Source organism: Lycium ferocissimum, chromosome 2 (assembly GCF_029784015.1).
Source record: "Lycium ferocissimum isolate CSIRO_LF1 chromosome 2, AGI_CSIRO_Lferr_CH_V1, whole genome shotgun sequence".
Lineage (NCBI taxonomy): Eukaryota > Viridiplantae > Streptophyta > Magnoliopsida > Solanales > Solanaceae > Lycium > Lycium ferocissimum.
This window is the reverse complement of record NC_081343.1, coordinates 23,588,751-23,611,460: the sequence shown is the minus strand read 5'-3', so window position 1 is coordinate 23,611,460 and position 22,710 is coordinate 23,588,751. Positions and strand designations below refer to the sequence as shown.

The following is a 22,710-nucleotide window of genomic DNA, read 5'->3' as shown; positions in this document are numbered from 1 at the left end:
CCAACAACAGTGAATAAAATTGAGAAAGTCACGAAAATAGCTCAATAATCTCATAAAAACATCGATCTCATAACTTAAGACGTTTTTCCATGAAAACATCATCATCATAATCATTGTAGAAAATATTCTCACTTTTAACATCATCATTATCATCGTAGAAACATGTTCGTTGTTGTTATCACAAGAGCTCACATAATCATAACCTTTGGTTTGGAAAATACGAGCATTTGGAAAGACATTTCTGGGTTATCGGAAAAGGAATCATGCTTTGGAGTCATAAACATCTAGCTTTTGGAAACAAAGAAGTTATGAAAACATGTATGAAGTCGTACCATAGGAATCATGCCTTTGAAAGAAAGGGACAAGCCTTAACATACCTGTTCAGCCTCCTATTAGCTACGCTTATTCGTCCGAGTTCGCAAGTCTACATTTAAGAGGATTTACACTAACGTTAGCCTCTTTATCGCACACTTGTATCAAGTTTCAAATCAAACTATTCCATATTCTGCCGAATATCGGGCAGCATCTCCCTTGTTTATATGCCTAGCCCGAATTCTCAATTCAACAACCAATAACCACAACAACAATATCAACATTAATAGCATGATTTCCCATACTAAAATATTCCATAGAACAGCCCACACGCTGTTTTCCAACTTCCATAGCTAATCAACTCAGTATACAATTATTTAACCACGCTTTCTTCGTAAATAAGTCAGTATTAACATAAATAGGAAGAGATTCATACCTTTTTCTAGGTAATGTTGCTATATATTCACTCCTCCACCTTGAGCTTAAGCCACAACGTGTCAATACACAATTTTGTAGTTGCAACTATACGCCGTCTGGACCGGGATTTGGGAATTATACCTGGTTTTGGGCTAAAAAGTTGAGGTTTGGAAGGTTGGGAAAAGTTCAGAGGAATAGAGAGGATTTTAGGGTGTTTAGTTTGAAAAAATGAGGGGTATCCCCTTTTAATAACGGTCCAGGTTCTGCCTGGACAGACTTAAAATTTGCTCAGCGCGATCGCGCTACCATGTGGTGCATTCTCGCTGAGTTACCAGGTCCTGCCCTGCGCGTTCGCGCCACCTTCTGGCGCGTTCGCGCAGGGTTATTTTTCTGCCCAGACAGTCGATCTTAAAACGCGCATAATGTGTGATCCCGATATCGTATGAGGGACCACAACCTATGGTTGGAAAGCTAATTCAATTATATACAACTTTCATTCTTGGTGTTTTTCCAAATTCCAAACCTATAATGGCGCTTTGGCCTCTTCAAGTCAGATCGTCCGAAAACATTTCCTTAAATCATCTCTTTGGAGGGCTTATGCCCATATTTGGCTTAAGGGTCCTTCTTAGGACTTGATCAACTTTCCATGTACTACTCATGTAATTGTTCATATGTTCTTTATAAAACTCCGGCGTGTGGGCCCCACTTGGCTTACAGTAACGAGGGCTTTTTGTCAAGCAACCTATGAACCGATTCACCTCATATGGTCTCCAAATGTCATATACATATATATATATATTCTTATATTCAGATCACATAATCTTTGTCCCTAATATTTGTATGCCTTTACTCTCCTCTGAGCTCATACCAAGCCGTCTACAATCTTGGTAGCACGAAATTTTTCGGGGTGTAACAGGTAACTCTGTTTACCAAGGCTTAAATAGAGGAAATGAGATCACCCAACAATTTTTTCAGTGGCATTTGAACGACCACTATGCCGCAACTTTGGGTTTGCACAACCTGAGAGACTGTTGGTCAATTTTTGTTCAATGGTCGTGAGAGGCGGAGAGAAGCTACTGAACAGCAAACATAAATTCGTTCTTTCCTTTTCAAAAGACCAGAAGCACCGTATAAATATACCACCATGTCGACAAAGAAATGGGATAGCCTTAATTGGGTAGCTTATAGTATGAACAAAATGTCCCTTGGAAAGACGAGGTCTCTAGAATTTCTTTTTTTTTTTTTTTTTGGTCAGGAAAGATAAACGTAATATTAACTAAACGGAAAAGGGCCAAAAATACCCTCAAACTATTGAAAATGGTGCAAAAATACCCTCCATCCACCTTTCAAATTTCAAATACCCTTATCATCCACCTATTGGGTCTAAAATACTCCTTATCACCATTGGGTCTAAAATACCCTTATCACTAACGAGAATCTTTTCATTAAACACGTGTCATTTTTCTATTGGTTGGCTTATAAAATTAATTAAACTAATTAATTTTTGCAATATTGACCAGATAGTGCCCCCCACCCCCACCGACCCCCCCCCCCCCCCCCCCCCGTGAAAAAAATATTTTTTTTGAAAAAAAAAGTTGACTTTTTTTTGCACCCCACCTGCGCCCTACCATCCCCCCCCCTACCCCCCCCCCCCCCCCCCAATGCAAAAAAAAAAATATTTTTGAAAAAAAAAAAGTTTTGACGTTTTTTTTTGGGTTTTTTTAGCTGGGAGGGGACAGGGGCGTAGGGTGCGGGGTGGAAAAAAAGTCAACTTTTTTTTTTCAGCTGGAAGGGGAGGGGGGGCGTAGGGTGTGGGGTTTGACCGGGGGGGGTGCAAAAAACCCAAAAAAAACGTCAAAACTTTGTTTTTCAAAAATATTAATTTTTTTTGCGTCGGGGGTGGGGGGGGGAGATGTAGGGTGCGGGGTGGGGTGCAAAAAAAAAAAATATTGTTACGCTTCTCAACTTCCTAGTAAAAAGGACAAGTACCGTAAAATGTCTTGATAAATTAAAATGTATAATGTAATTGAGTTACCAAAAAAAAAAAAATATATCTCACCCTAAAAAACATGGTATATTTTCAACCAAAAATCTAAAAGGCACAAGTGTAGACTACAATTTTTTTTTTCGCACCCCACCCGCACCCTACACCTCCCCCGCACCCCTACCCCTCCCCCCCGACGTAAAAAAAATTAATATTTTTGAAAAAAAAAAAGTTTTGACGTTTTTTTTTTTGGGGTTTTTTGCACCCCCTCAAACCCCGCACCCTACGCCCTCCCCTCCCGAAAAAAAAAAGTTGACTTTTTTTTTCACCCCGCACCCCCCCCCCCCCAACCCCCCCACCCTACGCCTCCCTCCCCTCCCGCTAAAAAAAACCCAAAAAAAACGTCAAAACTTTTTTTTTCAAAAATATTAATTTTTTTGCGTCGGGGGGGGGGGGGGGGGGGGGGCGGGGGAGGGGTAGGGTGCGGGGTGGGGTGCAAAAAACAAGTCAACTTTTTTTTCAAAAAAAAAAAAAAAATTCACGGGGTGGGAGGGGGGTCAGGGGGTGGGGGGCACTTGGGTTACCTGGTCAATTAGTTTAATTAATTTTATAAGCCAACCAATAGAAAAATGCCACGTGTCTAATGAGAATATTCTGTTAGGAATAAGGGTATTTTAGACCCAATAGGTGGATGGTAAGGGTATTTGAAATTTGAAAGGTGGATGGAGGGTATTTAGCGTATTTACCATTTTTGATAGTTCGAGGTATTTTGGCGGCTTTTCCGTTAACTAAATATTAGTACAGGGATAGTTGGCCAGTGGCCCGTCTGAATCCAGTGGTTCAGTAGTACACAAATGATGAGAAAGTGGTGAATAAGAAACTACATTAAAACGAAGTGCTACACTATGACTAGAACTAGGTGCTATACTATGACTAGTTGTATTTCCAGCTGGTACTAATCGCTGTTTCGCTTCTCCTCGTTGATCAGCTGCGAGTATACTTGTGACAAAATGGGGCGGTTCTTCCAAAACAGAGATTTCAGTCAAAAAATCGCCACTCGAAGCAGGTTTTGCAAGCACATCAGCAACGCCGTTGGTCTCCCTGTACGAGTGCACTACTGCTGGATCATCCAGCTGTTGGAGGAGCCACCTGCAATCACGTAAAATGTGAGTTAGGATAATGCAAGAGACGAAGTACCTCTTGAGCATCTATCTCAATGACAATGGGTTGAAAACTGTGTAATAGTGCTAATTTAAGCCCATGGTAGAGAGCGAGTAGCTCCGAAGTGACGCTATCGGTACTGGTAAGAGAACCCAAGTAACCAAGAACCCATTGGCCAGTGGAATCACGAATAACTCCCCCCAGCCCTCCTCGTCCAGTAGCCCTAATACAAGCACCGTCCGTATTCAATTTAAAAGTGTTAGATATTGGTGGAAGCCATTTAAGCCATAGAGGTGTAGGAGGTGTTTTGGGGGTATTGTTTTGACCTAAGGTACAGTATTCTAGGATCTTGGTGACGGTCAATTGAGGATTAGGCAATTTATGAGTATGATTGAAAAAGTTGTCATTACGATTATTCCACAATGCCCAAAAACCGAAACAAATCAATATGGCTGGAGTGATGTGTGGAAATGTATCAGCGGGAATGGCATGAATGAGCTGCGGTATCCATATGAGAGGTGCAATATCATGAGTGGTTATAGATTGAATGATCTGATGCAACCGAAAATGTGTCCAGAAGTGGACAGCCTTGGGACAATATAGTAGGATATGGGATATAGTTTCTGCAGTGTTGTTGCATTGGAAACATTCAGCAGATGTGGCTATCTTAAGGTGAGTAAGATAGGCTGCGGTGGGGAGACGTTGGGGGCAAGCTAGCCATATAAAATGTTGAAGTTTTGGAGGAATAGGAAGTTTCCAAATCCAGTTGAAGGAATGAGATGTCCAGTTGGTGGATGTTTGATCTAAAAACTTATAGTGATTTTGTACTAAAGAGTCCACTAGAAGTAAGGCCCCATATTTGAATGTCTTTACAATTGGGATAGGTAGGGATATGATGAGAAACAATCCGATGGTGTATGGAGTCAGGTAGAGAAAAGGGTAGAGGATCAAGATTCCAGTGGGATCGGATAATATAATTGGCCACTGATTTAGAATCTTCATGTCTAGGTAGAGGACCTATTAACTGTTGACGGAGGGTATAATTAGGAGCAATCCAGGAGTCCTCCCAAAAGTTTATATCATGTCCATCACCGACTTTCCATTGCATTCCTCTTTGGCAAGTTAGCCATCCTTTGAGAATAGTCTTCCACAGGGTTGTGACTATCTTTTTGGGTCTAGCATTGTCAGGAATGTAATGATTAGCGAGAATTGTTGCCCAAAGAGTGGATGGATTTTGTACAAGCCGCCAAGCAAGGTTGGCAATGAGGGCCTGGTTCTTAAAAGTGAGAGATTGGATGCCTAACCCACCACAGCTCTATGAGTGGTAATAGTATTCCACTTAACAAGATGCAGCTTGCGATATTGTTGGTTAGTGCACCATAGGAAGTTGCGTTGAAATTGTTCAAGTGTTTTGATAACATTCGTGGGAAGTAGAGTGAACTGCATGACATGATTTACAAAACTGTTAAGGGTGGATCTTATCAAGGTAACTCTACCCGCAAGATTGAGAAATTTAGTTTTCCAGCCTGCCAATCGGGTTTTAAAATTATCGATAAGGAATTGAAAATCACTACGTTGGTAACGCTTGGAGGTTAAAGGAAAACCTAGATATTTTCCAATTGTAGTGGCTTCCTTCATCTTAAGAGACTGAGTGATAAAGGCTTTGTCCTGTGAGGAGCAGTTATTGGAGAAAAATATTCTGGATTTGTCAAAATTATTTTTTTGTCCAGAAGCACTAGAAAACATGGTGAGGGTATCTATAATGGCATGGCAACTAGATTGTTGGACAAGAAAGTAGGATTATATCATCTGCATAGAGCAGATGTGATATAGGTGGTCCTCTCCGTCCTAACTTTAAGGGGAAACCATTCCTTTGCCTGTACACGAAGGTGGATAATTTGTGAAAATAGTTCCATACACATTTATAAATAGATACGGGGATAAGGGCTCTCCCTGACGAATCCCTCGTGTAGGATGAAAAAAATCAGTCCTTGTTCCATTGATGAGTATAGAGATGGAAGATGTGGAAACACAGGACATGATTAATTTAATCAGATGATTTGGAAGATGGAAGTAAATAAGGGCTCGTCTAATGAAGGACCATTCTAATCGATCAAAAGTTTTCTCCAAATCTAGTTTAACAAGCATGCTGCCTATTTTTCCATGTTTACTACGGAAACTAGAGAGGAGTTCTTGGACAATGATGGCATTATCCACTGCTCGTCGTCCTTGAAGGAAACTTGATTGGTTTGGACTAATGACTTTTTGTAGGTAAGGCTTGAGACGACGGACAATAGTTTTCGTGACTAGCTTATAAATAGTATTACATAACCCGATAGGACGAAATTGGTGGATTGTTGTGGGAGTTTTAACCTTAGGGATAAGACACAAAAATGTTTGATTGACCTCTTGGGGCATGATAGCAGTGGCAAAGATGTGTTTGCAAACGTCTCTAGAATTTCAATTCTTTGATAACAAAGGTTTGGCTCAAACGTCCATGATACCTAGTATGACAGAAACTAACATCAGAATAAAACCCTAAACTTGGAAGATTAAGCGCCGCTTTGTGCTGGTCTGCTAATTTTCTTGCTGAGAAGGTGCTGCACATCAAGCCCATTAATTTTGGCAGCAAGTATGAAATCATTTTCTGTGAGCCCACCTGCAAGAGAATAATTAAACATTTCAAGTTTCATTTAAGCTTTCCATGAAAGGCAACTTTTCTACATTTTCAAACAGCAAATTCACCAAAAAAATCTATTTATTTTAATACACATTTAATCATCTAAGGCAGATTTACACTGCCCATGGAATCACGTAAAGCCTGTAACTCATATGATGTATGCAGCCCGAAGCTAGTTCAAAGCTAAGTTATCCTCCTCTCTGCATGTCAGTTCTAAAGAGTTGGCGATACAAAACAGCAAAAGGCCTTCATGAATGCATGAGCAGTATATACTTAGTTCAGTAATATGCATATCTTAAAAGTTAACAAGCTAGGGACTGAACATAAACTTGAGCTTATACATACTGAGGAGGAAAATAAATAGAGTGAGAATTGATCAAATGACAATTCCTACCCACAGAATGCGTCCATATATCAATTTTCACATTATTCCACCCAACAAGATGAAGATCCGGATGATGACCTGCATAAACATAAACAAACTTATTACTGAAAAAATCGCCATCCAACTATGTAATGAGAATGATGGGTGTAAGAACATTGACAAAGCTAACTAAAAGGTGAAATGAAGCTGCAAGTTTAACTGGGATGACAGGCCAGAATTATTGCATTCTACATAGAAGATACTTTGAACTCCCAGATATAAATCCAGACTCATTTCAATAGCCTCATTCCACAACTTAGCACTAGAGTGAAAAGGAAAACAGCTTCGTGCTGACCTTTGTCTTAGTGGAAATATCTATGTAGAATTCATATATCTTATAGTTGCAAGTTATTTATGTGCTTAACTTTGCAATGGTTGTGGTGTGAGAAAAGAATATTGTCTTAATGCTTTCAAGAATACAGTGAGATGGCATTTAATCAAGTGTTTCAAATTCTAAATCATAAGTTTAGTAGCCCCAAATACAGTTTTAGCATGGATTTTCAGTTTTAGCATTGATAAAAGACCAACTAATTAAAACTTCACTGAAACAAATGCTATTTGTACATATTCAACATTTGAAACAGAGACTGAAAAAAGATTTGGGACATTGCAAGATCAAGAAGATGCTAAAAATTAACAAAATGAGAAGAACATAAAGAAGAACACCCATTAGAAATAGAAAGGAATGATCCGAATTTTGAGAATCAATACAAGTTAAAACATAAAAAGAGCTCACCATTATACTATAGTTTGGAAGAACCAAAAAAATATTGTAAATTTATATTTGAGTGCAACTTTTGTGAAAGATAAGAGAAAATTAGCGGGGCGGGTGGACGCGGGTGAAAATGCTATGCGGGGCGGGGCGGGTTGAGACAAAACCAGCACCGCACTCGCCCCATTGCCATCCCTATTTGTCTATTCAAAAGTATATCCATGATCTTCTTTTAGCTGCTATACCATTATCAGCACCTTTAATTTTCAGTAAACAACGTTAACTATTGAAACCAATATATTACAGGTAATATGTGCTTATGCACCAATCAACTATCCTAAACGAGATCATTGAGGCGCAATAAGTTATTAACACTGCAAAGTTAAGCTACCAAGGTTCTTTCTAGAGATTGCCTGGCAGTGCTGCGGTATGTGGAGTTACTTTGGGCTTTGAAAGATTACTAGGCTGCTGCTTTTTCACATATGGGAAGGATACTGCAGGGTAATTGAAGTAGTAGTAAGACCAGATACTTCAAGGGTGGTTGATGCACTTGGTAACGAGAATCCTTTATGCCTTCGTCATTCACAAGTGCTATTCTCAATAAAGTGAAGATGACGAAAACCAAACAGCTGGTGTTATGTCAACGTGGAAAGATGCCCATTTCTTATGTTGAAATGTTATGTGCTGGCAGATTTAGGCCCAAGAGGCATTTAATGCTTCATGATAACTGGGTTATTAGAGGCTTAAGTAGCAAACCCAAGTCTTGAGCTGGGAAGAAGCAGAATTTGTAAAGTCTATTCCCTGGTGATCAAGCCAAAGATCTATGAATTAGCCCATTCTTGACCTGCCAAGCAGACAAACAACCCTGCATATGTTTTACTCTCCGGACTTTTATGTGTACCAAGTACTTCACATCTATGACGAAATTTATGAAAATCGACCCACCAGTTCTTATATCAGACAAAGAAATCCTGTCTAATTCACTAATTCGTAAGGAAGATACTGAAGTTTCGTACTTGTAAAGATATCCAGAGATTTATGGAACTGGCAATGTGTGTCAGAAGATAAAAGCCAACTCTTTCCTTTTTTATCACTCAATTTGTTATGAGGCAGTAACTCTACTAATAAATGCTAAGATAGACTATGAAGACTCAGAATTTTACAAGGAAGGCAAGTGGCTGTCAAAAGTAAAAGAAAGACATGTACAAACAATAAATTATGCACAAAAGAAAATTTTAAAACAAATTTAACAAAAGGTAAACCCAAGGGTCACGACATACATAAAATAACCCATAAGAAGGGTAAACACTTGTGCATATACCTTCAGCTTCTGCAACATTCGCTACCTCTTGAAAGAACTCCAATCCTCTGGTGAAAGTCTTGACTTTCCAGGACCTATGCAGCTTCAGTGTGCCACCATCATTCACCAGACCCCACCCCGAAACCTGCACAAAGCAGTGTTAGTAAATTTAACGGACTGTCTACATGAAAACACGTTAAATTGCAAACCTGTGGCATCAACTGATTGGCAGCTTCTTCAGTCATAGGCCTCAAATCCTTTGTGTTGCATGGTACACACTTCTTAGTTGACAAATCTGAATTGAGCATTCAACTTATCAAAAATAATCTCAAATGGACAGGTAAAATAACAGTCACTGCCGCGATCATTTCTATTCTACAGACTCATTAAGCTGAGAAAACTCCTCCTCTTCCACCGCCACCCCCCCCCCCCCCCCCCCCACCAAAAAAAAAAAAAAGAAAAAAAAAACCGTCCACACGCCTAGCACCTTAACCTTTATCGTCAATCTCTTGTTTTCCATGTTTTCTTCAATCAACTTAATTAACACATAGATAAGCTTAACAACAGCAGCCATAACATAATCAAATTATTTCTCATAAATTCCAGCCACAACAAACCATATACATAGCCTCAACACAGCCCACAAAAAGATAACAATTCCTTTATGCCATGTCAATAACTATCTTGAAGATTTTCACTCAAACAATTCAACCAACACATGATTAACCTTAAGCACAACCAATAACATGATTTACTTACCTTAGGCAGTAGATACAACTTGAAATCCCAGCTGGTGCATCTCACAACAACCCTCAATCACATCACAACACTATAGGAGTGTTATTCTCTTCTTGAATCAACTTTTGGTGTTAAAGTTGGGTGTAAACCCTTGTATTTCGCCTTGAAACTCTTATGAACTATTGAGAGAGCTTAGGAGAGTATTAGGATCGATTTTGGTCGAGAAATGACCAAAGAAAAGCCCCCCAAACGTCTTTTAAAAGAAGCTAAGTCGGTGGCCGACTCAAGTGGGTTCCAACGGGGCTGCCTGCGCAGTCTCGCGAAAACGCAAACATCTCTTTATTCCGACGTCGTATCAACGAACGGTTTAATGTGTTGGAAACTAGACTCGTAGATCTTCAATTTGGTTGGTGGATCACCCCGTAACTCCAAGTACATTGGGAAAAGCTCTGTGACATCAGACCCTAATTTCAGTTAATTTATGAACGTTACTTGCAACAACTTTTGCCGACTTTTGTTTTACAACTCGCTTGACTTCAAAACTTAACATATGACCATTAAACAATTCAAACACCTTAAAACACGAACTCCTCAGCCTATTAAGCACTCCTAATTTTACCCCGAAAATATGGGTTATAACATCTTCGATTCGTTTAACCTCCAACCCTCACAATAATTCCTTAACACTATTTTAACACTTAAATACCTTCCATTAAGACCACGTCGTCAACCGCTCCACATCAATTTCTTAAGACGTATTCTAATACGAAAATGTGGGTTGTAACATCCTCCCCCCTAAGAACATTCGCCCTCGAATGTAAAAGTCTCCGGGGAGACTAACTCATTAAGGATTTTTATAAGAATTTTGGCATAGTTTCCCTGCAAAATGGATACTATCCAAACTTGCAACAGTCCATAACAACCTACAAGCCTCACGAGGTTACACAAGCATAGTACCCATATATCGGATTTCACATAGTCGTCGTGTGAAGAATCCTCATCAGCCGTCGTTTTACTTTATAGGGCTAATTCTGCTGTCGTTATTTCTCGTGGTATCTTAGTTCGCTCGGTATCTTAGCTTCTTTTAAAAGACATTTGGGGACTTTTCTTTGGTCATTTCTCGACCAAACTCGATCCTAATACTCTCCTAAGCTCTCTCAACAGTTCATAAGAGTTTCAAGGCGAAATACAAGGGTTTACACCCAACTTGAACACCAAAAGTTGATTCAAGAAGAGAATAACACTCCTATAGTGTTGTGGTGTGATTGAGGGTTGTTGTGAGCTGCACCAGCTAGGATTTCAAGTTGTATCTACTGCTTAAGGTAAGTAAATCATGTTATTGGTTGTGCTTAAGGTTAATCATGTGTTGGTTAAATTGTATGAGTGAAAATCTACAGGATAGTAATTGACATGGCATAAGGAATTGTTTATCTTTTTGTGGTCTGTGTTGAGGCTATATATATGGTTTGTTGTGGCTGGAAATTATGAGAAATAATTTGATTATGTTATGGCTGTTGTTGTTATGCTTATCTATGTGTTAATTAAGTTAACTGAAGAAGAAAACATGGAAAACAAGAGATTGACGATAAAGGTTAAGGTGCTAGGCGTGTGTACTGTTTTTGAAGATTATTCTTAGGGAAAAGGGTCAAAAATACCCCTCTACTTTGGAAAAAGGGCTAAAATATCCTCCGAACTTATTTTGGGTCAAAAATACCCCTCCCAGCCTTAAAGTTTTCAAATATACCCCTGTCTTGATGGAAATTATCCCCCAAAATAACCCGAAATCATTTTCTAAACCCGCTCCATCATTTAAACCCGACCCAACTAAATAATAACCCATAAGATCCCCTTATTCCCCCAATTCCCTCAATCATTTTCTAAACCCGCTCCATCATTTAAACCCGACCCAACTAAATGATAACCCATAAGATCCCCTTATTCCCCCAATTCCCTCAAACTTCAAACCTACGTATTGGGGGAATAAGAGGATCTTATGGGTTATTATTTAGTTAGGTCGGGTTTAAATGATGGAGCGGGTTTAGAAAATGATTTCGGATTATTTTGGGGGATAATTTCCGTCAAGACAGGGGTATATTTGAAAACTTTAAGGATGGGAGGGGTATTTTTGACCCAAAATAAGTTCGGAGGATATTTTTAGCCCTTTTTCCAAAGTAGAGGGTATTTTTGACCCTTTTCCCTTATTCTTATGATGTTTGGGCTGAAAATAATATTTTTAGCCCTTTTTCCAAAGTAGAGGGGTATTTTTGACCCTTTTCCCTTATTCTTATGATGTTATAGACGTTGTAGGCAGATTCATGGAAAAGGAAATGGATTCAAATTATATTTTGTTAATCGTAAATCGAGCTTGCCACTCAAAATGGTTGTTGAAGTAATCGGAAAGCTTATTGTGAATTGTATTGTTGTTGTTTGGGCTGTTTGGTGACTTTCAGTAACTTATGGGATGTGGTATAAACAGGGAGGTGCTGTCCGTTTTCTTGTAGTATAATGTTGTCGAAATATGAGAGTTACGACGCTTATATGATGACGACAAAGTCGTTTTACCCATTGTAGACGTAAGAACATCATATTGAGCTTGGTTAACGATTGGAGAGAAGATTGCAAAGATATTTAAGGCACCTGCTTTCATTCTTTTGGCATGATCCTAATGAACAAACGTAAACGAACGATATTCATACTAATGTTCTACTCTTAGTAGCTATAAAGGTTTATGCCTATCCTTCATGATGCAATTCTGATCCGCATGCTTCATGGCTCATGTTTGTCCCTTGTCGGGAGTACTTTCGAGTCATACAAGTTATATCTCATGTTACGAGTCTCTCAATCAAAAAAAAAAAAAAAAAAAAAGGAAATAGAACAAGAATAGGGATGGCAATGCGTAAAGCCTCTGAATTCTTAAATATTCATTTGGACTAACTACGGCTGTAATAAATGGATTAAGGTGTCGGCAAATGCCACAAGATAGAGATGGTATGCTTGGAATCATGAAGATGTGTGTCTTGAAGGAGGAGTTATGCTAAGTTCATGCCATTGCGTTACTCTAAAGACATAATTTAGAGTTGCATGCCAAGTTCATGCCTTACCATGGAAGGTCCAGAACCTCATGCTAAGTTCATGCTCTAGCATTACCAACTTCAGAACCCTGCGCTAAGTTCATGCCATGGCATGACCGCCAGACCTATATATAAGTGCAAAAACGGGATTTTTTTATCCTAAACAAGAACAATAAGGCTATGGTTCGATTTTTTGGGGAGATTCCCAACCAAGAGAAATAATCTATCACACGAGGTAAGATCCTAACATACTTTACGTTAAATCATTACTTCTAATCGCTCGTAATAACCAGTGTTATCAATAGCGAAAAGCGCAAAAAAAAGCTCTAAGGTCCTCTGAGGCTTTAAGCACAAAGCGCAATAAAGTGTGAGCTTTAATGAAAAAAGGAGCAAATGGAAAAAAAATATAAAGATGTATGTGTAGTCCAAGATTAATAATCACAAACACGAATAACAAATAAATGGACAAAGAAATTGAAAAATAAAATGATACAGTGAAGTATCAATTGTTTAGTGTCTCATCTTCAGGATTACACTCATTGGCAATAAAAAGAATGTCTTAGAACTTTGATGATGACACTGAAGCGCCCATAAAGCGAGCTGAAGCGCTAAACATGTTTTGCGCCTCGCTTCAAGGCCTTAGCGCGCTTTAAGCGCGCCTTTGACGACACTAGTAATAACAAGAATTCATCTCGAAATCATTAGATTTCCATCAAGGATTATGTTGATGTAAGCGCAAGTTATGCAGATGAGAAGGCTACAAGCTAGATCATTCCTAATTCCCTCACGCCAGCCGTTATTTGGTGAGCTCCGCTTTTGGTTTGTGGAGTTTCATTAGTTTCAGTCACTCATTTAATTATTCTTTTATTTGTTTTGAGGATTCACCTAGGAACCCTTGGCCGAAGTAATCCATCCCTTTATTCCTTTTTTTTTATAAGGGTAAGATTAAATCCATCCCTTTATTCTGTTAGAGGCTTCATAGACATAGTAAAGTTGAGTATTGGATTTCACTTTGCATTTCTAATTCTCCAGCTTTCAGATATTTTATCGAAGAATGATTTGATTTTAGAATATTATTTGAATAATGTTTTCGACAATAGGTATTGTGCCTTTTTAACAAATGTCGATGTGCATAACATACTAGATTCATAATAGAACAGAACAATGAAGAAGGTTCTCTCGGTCAAGTTAAGGCACCCAAGTGTCGACCACGACTCCACCAAAAATCGGGCGTGACAATCATATAGGAAGAAGTTGTCTTGAGATCTACAGTCTCAGACCTAGAGGAAGATAGTGCATAATGGAAGAAAAAGACCTATACATGCGATACTATTTACTTAGTATTAAGGTTTAGTCATGTCAATTCGTTTTTAGAGTCTATTAGAATCTGTGAAGATTCTAGCATATATGTAATACAGTAGATAGAATATTATGTAATTAGCATAGAATATTATGTAATTAGTAATTGATTTGTATTGATTTCCTTTCCTTTTTAGGACATGTAAACTTAGCTATTTAAACCCAATAGCTTTAGGGAATAATCAAGCTGAGTTCCTCTCATTTTCTCTTCCATTTCACAGGGTATCAGAGCCTGGTTGAGGCAAAAGACATAGGAAGAGAAAATTTAAAACTCAGAAAAATTTTCCGGCAACCTTTCTTGGCTGTCCGACAAGATTCTTCGTTTTCGTAGGTGTTGTGACCAAACCAACACCACCACGAAAAGCGGAAGATCAGCGCGAGCCAACCCCAGCAAGCTCCGTCGCCTTCTGACGTCTGACGCACCACCACGCGCTAACCAGATCTGTTCACGCGCCGGCGCGTGAGTCATTTTCCAACCACTTTTCCGGTAGCTTTTTTTTCAGTAGGGTCGCCCCATCATTCCGACCCTACCCATATACTTTCTTCCGGTGTCCAAGCATTTTTCGACGACTAGATCTACTTTTCCGGCAAGTCAGTGTGTTTTCCGGCGAGACAGTCAATTTTCCAGTAATTTGCTTCTCCGGTAACTGTAACTTAAAATTGATTCGAAGTTATCTCGACTATTATTTGAGAAAAATGTCACTCAGATCAGATATTTTTTCTAAATCTATGGTTTCCAGCAATCCGAACCATTCCATCACCACTGAACCCTTGATTAGTAGTGCAAACTACTTATCTTGGTCTTCCTCTGTTCAGTTATGGTGCAAGGGACAAGGTGTTTAGGACCACTTGGTTAAACAAGCTAAGGATATTACTGAAAAAGATAGGGGTGAATGGGAAATGATTGATGCTCAGTTGTGGTCTTTTGTCGAAATCTATTGACTCAAAGTTGATGCCATTGTTCCAACCGTTCCAAACTTGCTTCTTAGTTTGGCAAAAAGCCCAACATCTCCCGTTTTTATAATGTGGTTTCTCGCTTGAATAACCTTAAAAAGCAGGATTCGGATATGTCTACCTATCTTGGACAGGTTCAAGCGGTTATGGAAGAATTTAATGAGTTGATGCCCGCTACTCCAAGTGTTGAAAAACAATTGGAGCAATGTCAGAAGATGTTTTTGGTTGTCACACTTGTTGGACTTCCATCTGATCTTGACTCTGTGCGTGATCAAATTTTGGCTAGTCCCACTGTTCCTGCTATGGATGACCTGTTCGCTCGATTATTACGACTGTATGCACCACCTATGTCGTTTAGTTGTCCAGTCCGGGGACACCTGCAAACTCTTCCATTCTAGCATCTCAGACCGGAAATCGACATAGAGGCCGCTCTGGCAAGTCTCAGTCAAGGTGTGGGTATTGTAACAAATGGGGCCATACTCAAGATGTGTGTCGTGCCCTCCATGGTAATCCAAAGAATGCTCATGTTGCTCAGACTGAATCCACTTGTAATCCGACCAATCAATTGTTCTCTTTACCTGAGGCAGAATACAATGACTATCTTCAATATTAGGCGAGTAAACAGGCATCATCTCCATCAATAGCTTCTGTTGCTCAGACTGGTAATCATGTTGCTTGTATCTCACAGTCCACCAGACTTGGCCCTTGGGTCATGGACTCAGGCACTTCTTACCACATTTCTGGTAACAAATCCTTATTGTCTAATATTACTTTTTCTCGGTCCCTTCCTAGTGTTACCTTAGCTAATGGTTCTCAGACCATGGCAACTGGAGTCGGTCAAGCCAATCCTTTACCTTCTTTGACCTTGAATAATGTTCTTTTTGTCCCTGGTTGTCCCTTCAGTCTTCTGTCAATCAGTCGTTTGGCTAAGGCTTTAAATTGTTTCATCTCATTCTTTAGTGACTTCTTTGTCATACAGGACCTCAGTACGGGAATGAATATTTAAGAATGATGATGAGGGAATTACCAAACTGAAACATCACCTTTTTCAGCACTTTCAGACTAAGGATCTTGGTCGATTGAGGTACTTCTTGGGCATTGAGGTTGCTCAATCCTAAACAAGAATTGTCATTTCACAGAGGAAGTATGCACTTGATATTCTTGAGGAAACAGGGATGACAAATTGTAAGCCTATTGATTCTCCAATGGATCCAAATGTTAAGCTCCTACCAGGTCAGGGGGAGCCTCTTAGCGATCCTGGAAGATATAGAAGGCTGGTAGGAAAGTTGAATTATCTCATAGTGACTCGACCTGATATTACCTTCCCGATTAGTGTTGTAAGTCAGTTCTTAAATTCTCCCTGTGACAGTCATTGGAATGCAGTTATTCACATCCTTCGATACATAAAATCTGCTCCAGGAAAAGGACCACTCTATGAAGATCGAGGACATGAGAAAATTGTTGGCTATTCGGATGCGATGCAGACTACGCAGGGTCACCCTCTGATAGACGATCCATTTCTGGATATTTTGTTTTAGTTGGGGAAAATTTGGTGTCTTGGAAAAGTAAAAAACAACATGTGGTTGCTAGGTCTAGTGCAGAAGCAGAAAACCGGGCTATGGCAGTAGCGGCATGTGAACTCATATGGATCAATCAAGTACTGAAGGAGTTGAAATTTAGAGAGATTAAAGTAATGAAACTTGTGTGCGATGATGAAGCTTCACTTCACATTGCATCGAATCCAGTGTTTCACGAGAGGACCAAACGCATAGAGATCGATTGTCATTTTGTCAAAGAGAAGGTACTCTCAGGAGACATCGTCACGAGATCCATGCAGTCAAATGATCAGCTTGCAGACATAGTCATCAAGTCCCTAGCCGGTCCTGGAACGAATTACTTATGTAGCAAGCTTGGTACATATAATTTGTATGCACCAGCTTGAGGGGGAGTGTTAGAATCTGTGAAGAATATTATGTAATTAGGAATTGATTGGAATTGATTTCTTTTCCTTTTTAGGACATGTAAACTTAGCTATTTAAACACAATAGCTTGAGGGAATAATCAAGTTGAGTTCCTCTCATTTTCTCTTCCATTTCACAGAGTCCAATGTCTGTTATTAGTCTGTCTTGTTAAAGATTTATATTCGAGTAGAAAATGTAGGAAACTTCTAGTGCTAGAAAAAACTATTTTTTTATAATATTGGAGAGGGGTTTATATGGATGGATAGAGAGAACTCATATAGCCAATGCCAACTTGCTTGCAATTGAGGTGCAATTGTTATTTTTGAAAAGTTATAACCATGCCTTGTATGTGGGTAATGCTTAAATGGATTCCAAAAGGGTAAACCTTTAGAAAGCTCTACACAATGTTTCTGAAAATGAAAAAAAAAAAAAAAAAAAAGAAATCAAAGTCGAAGCAGCTTGAAGCAAAAGCATAAACTGAAATGCATGCTCCTGTGAGGTTAAGTGCACATTTTACGAAAAATTTAAAAATTACAAAATCTATATGAATTAAGCATCTTAATAATCAGATTGCGACTAAAATGATTAACTTCATCATCAAATATACAATATTGTCTACATTTTCAAAAAAAAAAAAAATATATACAATATTGTCCATATTACTCTGATTCCTCAAAGATGAGATCCACTTCACTTTCGATGCCGTACCCGTGTCGACACGACAGGGGTTTGGGTGTGGGGTGTGGGATCCGTACCCGATCTGGTCAACCGATTTTGTAGACTTTTACCAAAATCGACGTAGAAATTCTGGACAAATTCAGTGATTTCTTTAGTCAAAACTAAAGTTAAGGTGAAATTGAAGAAAATGGAATACCTTGTATATAAAAATTTCTATGTCACTCTGTTTCCTTTTATCTCCTTCAGGGATTCCTCCTCTTGATCAATATTTTTTCGGCAAAGGGTCATATATACCCCTGTACTATCCCCAAATAGTTGCGCGTATCCCCCGTTTGCTTTTTCGATGATATATACCCCTGCCGTTAGCGTTTTGGTCATATATACCCCCGCATCTAACGGCTCCGTTTAACAAGGACACGTGGCACGATCTCAATAGCTCCAACCATTTTCTTTTTTATTTAATCTAATTTATCATTAAAAAATTATTTTAAACCAGAAAGGGGCTATTATTTCTGAAATTCAAAATGTGGGGTTTCTTCTTCTTCTCCAACTAATTTGCAACTGAAATTCACCCAAAAACCCACCGAATGCTTCACCAAATTATCCCAAATTTCAAATATCAACTCTTCAAGATTTAACCGATCTTTTTCAATAACATTCACTCGAAACAAAGCTCGTTTGAAGAAACCCAAAACTTGAACTTGAAGCTTCAAGTTTCATTAATGGCTGTCCATGGAGTTTCTGTTTTTTCTTCACGTTCCAGCTTCTCAAGACAAGCTTTAATTACAGTTTTTAGATTCAATTATCAATACACAATTTATTCCAACAAATTTTTCACCATTTTGAATTTTTTTTAAGCCATTATTTTCGTATGCAAGAATCTAATTGTAGAGTTCATGAACCTTATGGGCAGATTTCAAAGTGAGTTTAATTTTGGATCCATGAATATACCGTTGCAGTCGTCGGATGCCGGTGGTGGAGCTTCGCCGGAGATTAGACTTTCTAATTTTCAATTTTTTATTTTGTTTTGTGTTTTTTTAATGATAAATTAGATTAAATAAAAAAAATGGTTGGAGCCGTGAGATAGTGCCACGTGTCCCTGTTAAACGGAACTGTTAGACGCGGGGATATATATGACCAAAACGCTAACGGCGGAGGTATATATCATCGAAAAAGCAAACGGGGGATACACACAACTATTTCGGGATAGTACAGGGGTATATATGACCCTTTGCCGATATTTTTCTCTCAAGTTTTCCACATAATATTCCATAATTTAGGTTTTATAACTCGATTTTTTGATAGTTGAATTTTTTTAACCGAATCCCCGCACCCTTATCGATATTTGGATCCGTATCCCCGAATCTTAAAATTTAGATCATGAAGGATCCGACATCTAGATCCGCACCCGTATCGGACACCCGCACCCGAGTCCGAGTAACTTAGCTTCTCATTGGGGTTATTTTGTAGATCATTGTTTGAAGCACACACTTTTTTTGAGCACAATGGTTTCATCCACGAAGCGATGATCCCTCACTTTGCATCGCTTTATGGCTTCAAGTGACAAAGCCAAATGGCTTTTATTCACACTGATTGTAGGTGGTGCTTTTTCAGGAAACCTCCGAGGCGAAAGGTGTCTATATTTGCCAAAACAGCTTAGATGTTTTTATTTCCATTTATTTCTTAAAATTGTTTACAACGTATATTCTAAATTCTAATTGCATGATCAATGAAATCGTACAAAATGGTGTTCATATGTCCAGGCAAACACTGTTAGATTACAAAGAGGTTCTTTTTCAGGATATTGACTTTAACATGAAGCTGCTGCAGAATAGTTTTTTTCTAATCAAGAAATCCCCAAACTCTTGGCGCACGGTTTGAAACTCAGTGGGTGATAGATCCCCCGTCAATCCTTCTCCACTTAAATACCAGGCTTCTGTCTGAGGTAGATCTCAAACCTGTGATGTGCACCTAACCTACATATCACAACGCTCTGACCAAAGCTCTGAGGTCAGCTATTGCAAAATATTTTACTGCAAATGAGATGGGTATCTATAAAGTGAAGAATTTTTTGTGCATTAATTTAATGGAAATGCAAGGGACGTACTCTTTAAAAGAGTATTTACTGTAAAGTAGTCCATGTCCCCTGATTTTTTAAGTTGCAAAATTAATTCCAACAACACGAAAAGGAACATGGGTTAGTCCACTAAGAGGGAAAAAAGGACTACAGTTTGTTTACATTGAGTAGTTAATATTACAAAAGAACGATCACAAAATAATTGAAAACTAATAAATTAGAAAATAAGAGAGATTGAGGATGATGTCAAAGGGATAAAAGGAAAGAAAGATCTAATTTTTGATAACAGAAATTAAGAAAAATGTAAATAGAGATATAAGAAAGGCAGGGCAAAGCCAGGTCTAAATGGGGAAAACATAAATGGAGCAAGGCAGGGAAAGACTTTACTCGCCCGTCCTGCTTCCATCTCTAACCCAGTGCATTTCTGGGGAGATAGCAGCACCGATGTTGGACAATTATAGATAAATGACAAGTTATTAGAAGTGTTAACAATTATTAGGTCATCCAGAAAGTTGTAGAGCAGTATAGATTCTCAGACTTGGTAAGGTTTACATTATCTGCTGATAGATTTGAAGTGTAATGCACACACATTAAAAGTGTAATGCATCTTAAGTGTACTGCAGTGAAATTAAGTACAACACAGAAACTAAAAGCTAAACCTAATATCCTAACCTGTTAAAAGTGTTTCTAGTGTATCTATCATCTTAAAACGCACAAGCACGCATTTTACTTAGATTTTTATAATAATGTTTAATGAATGGACAATACCCTCCTTTCCTTTTAAGCCTGTTCATATTGCTCTATCATTGTTCATTTATATGTGATGACCTTCAACCTTTGACCCAAAACTTGTTTCCTCTATTGTTTTAATGGCCATGATTTGTGCGCTTGACAATTGTCTATACTGCATTGTTAAAATGAACCCTAATTGAACTTCACAGATTTCACTAGGAAAGGTACAAAAAAGTTGCTGATGAGATCCAATGACACACCTGCGGCTGAACACACAGTCCTAAGCCCGTTATGAGTGTTAGTATTTGCTGACACTGCAAGATGACTGCACACTATCCCAGTTCCAGCTACATTCGTATTTGAGCTGTATATGTATATAAAATTATGCACAGGAATAATTCTCTCTCAAATTGGGTGCAGTGGTGTGGATTGGGAGAGAGGGAGCATGTATAGAACTATAACGAGGGCAAGAGAAAGGTAATAATTCATATTGGAACTATAGTGAAAAAAGAAAAATGGAAGATCTTCACGCGGCCTTTCATGGAATAGGGACAGAAGTGATGTAGCATAATGTAAGGAATTTTAATAACACATATTATGGACCTGAGCAAATCATTCCTACCATAAATTGAGCAGTTTGTCACAAACTTGACTTTTCTAACCAATTTTATCTCCTACTCTCCACTCAAAAACCTATAAATTCCGGCCTTTTGTTTACATGAGATTACTAACAGTACATGTTTCTCGTTCAATGGGATAAAGTCTACAATCAAACTCAAATCAGGCAATGCCATTAATTAGATAGTGATAAACATAGAAGATCAATAAAAAATGTGGACCGAGTTAATAAGTGTATTTTAGATAGTAAATTTGTGGCACTATGGCCCTTTCTGTAAATCTATAAAGCATCATATAATTGGTCTCTTTTATAAAATCGCAATAGTCGGCTTGTTAGCCCTTTTTCAAATCATAATTTGTGGCTCAATAGCCTAAAATATACGTAACATCATCTGTAAAACTTTTAACATAAGTAAGAAAACATTTTAGGAACATCTTGTGGACCTTTTAAAAGGAACTTGAACTTAGTCGATGTCTAGACTTAAACCTGTAAAATATCATAAGGAATTTCACAGAAATTAGGAAACATATATACAAGTAGGTGATGAAGTCATAGAAAGACTCTCATAGAGGAGTTGACATAAACGTAAGAGGAGTCTAGAGGAGTTGTCTGAATTGAAAGGCCACAAGAAGCTCGTATCACTTATTGATCTTTCTTTAAGAACTTGAAGTATCTTTCGATAGAGGAGAGACATAGAAGAAAACTTATTCAAGCTTAAGGAAACCAACACTTAACCCCATAAGAACCGGAAATCTTGTAAAAGACATGACTGGCAATGCGCGGTTTCTCAATTTTAAACCTAACATATAGTATGAGCAATCAAAATCAGAAATTAATTGAACAGAGTCAATAAAGAAAGACAGAGCCCGTGATTCAATTATTCTAAAGACCCGTAATACAAATTGATTACCCACACAAACAATTTATAAAGCTTGGGATAAATTGAGTAACATATGGACACAAACATATACAAAATGAGTAAAAGAAAGAAGCAAAATAAAAGAAATGATTTAGAGTAATTACCGTCCATGGTATGTGGAGAAGCTACGGGAGAGTGATGTGAAGGATATCCGAAGAAACTGAAAACAATCACACCTTAATAGTAAGTAATCGTATGCATAAGTTGAAGTGCGGAGAGACAGAGAGAGAGAGTTACTGAGAGACGAGATTGAAGCGTCCGAATCATCGACACGTCCTGCTCAACTGGGAAACCCGAGCTCAGGTTATAACCGCTACTAGTGGGATAGCCCGTGCTGGAAAGAAATTTCGTCGAGTGTATTTTTTAAACTAGTAAACTTGCCGGGTGCTCGGGTCTTAAGAATCATCTATATTATCTATATTATATTAAAAGCATAAATTTTTTAATTTAAAAATTAAATTACATAAATGTTCTTTTTTAATTACTTAAATATCTAATTTAATTTATATTAAAAAACACGCACTACAAATAGACTTTTTTTCCCACCTCTACAAATAGACGCAACTTGCCGAAGAGTTGCACCGCTACAGGAAGATGCTTTGATTTTTTAAT

General features: G+C 38.3%; 1 protein-coding gene across 2 annotated transcripts; it reads right to left on the bottom strand.

Moving 5' to 3' along the window:
- Positions 1-1,806: 1,806 nt before the first annotated feature.
- LOC132034206 (pterin-4-alpha-carbinolamine dehydratase 2, mitochondrial) lies at positions 1,807-22,467 on the bottom strand. Of its 2 annotated transcripts, XM_059424493.1 has the most exons (8): positions 22,336-22,467; positions 22,203-22,258; positions 20,821-20,924; positions 9,200-9,285; positions 9,012-9,135; positions 6,949-7,017; positions 6,337-6,533; positions 1,807-1,961 (listed from the first exon to the last, which is right to left on the bottom strand). In XM_059424493.1, exons 1-7 carry the CDS (start codon positions 22,363-22,365, stop codon positions 6,427-6,429), a joined length of 576 nt encoding a protein of 191 aa, XP_059280476.1. In that variant the 5' UTR covers positions 22,366-22,467; the 3' UTR covers positions 1,807-1,961; positions 6,337-6,426. The 2 variants fall into 2 exon arrangements, with proteins under 2 accessions (XP_059280476.1, XP_059280482.1); XM_059424499.1 differs by lacking the exon at positions 20,821-20,924 and having other exon boundaries at positions 22,203-22,358.
- Positions 22,468-22,710: the final 243 nt, after the last annotated feature.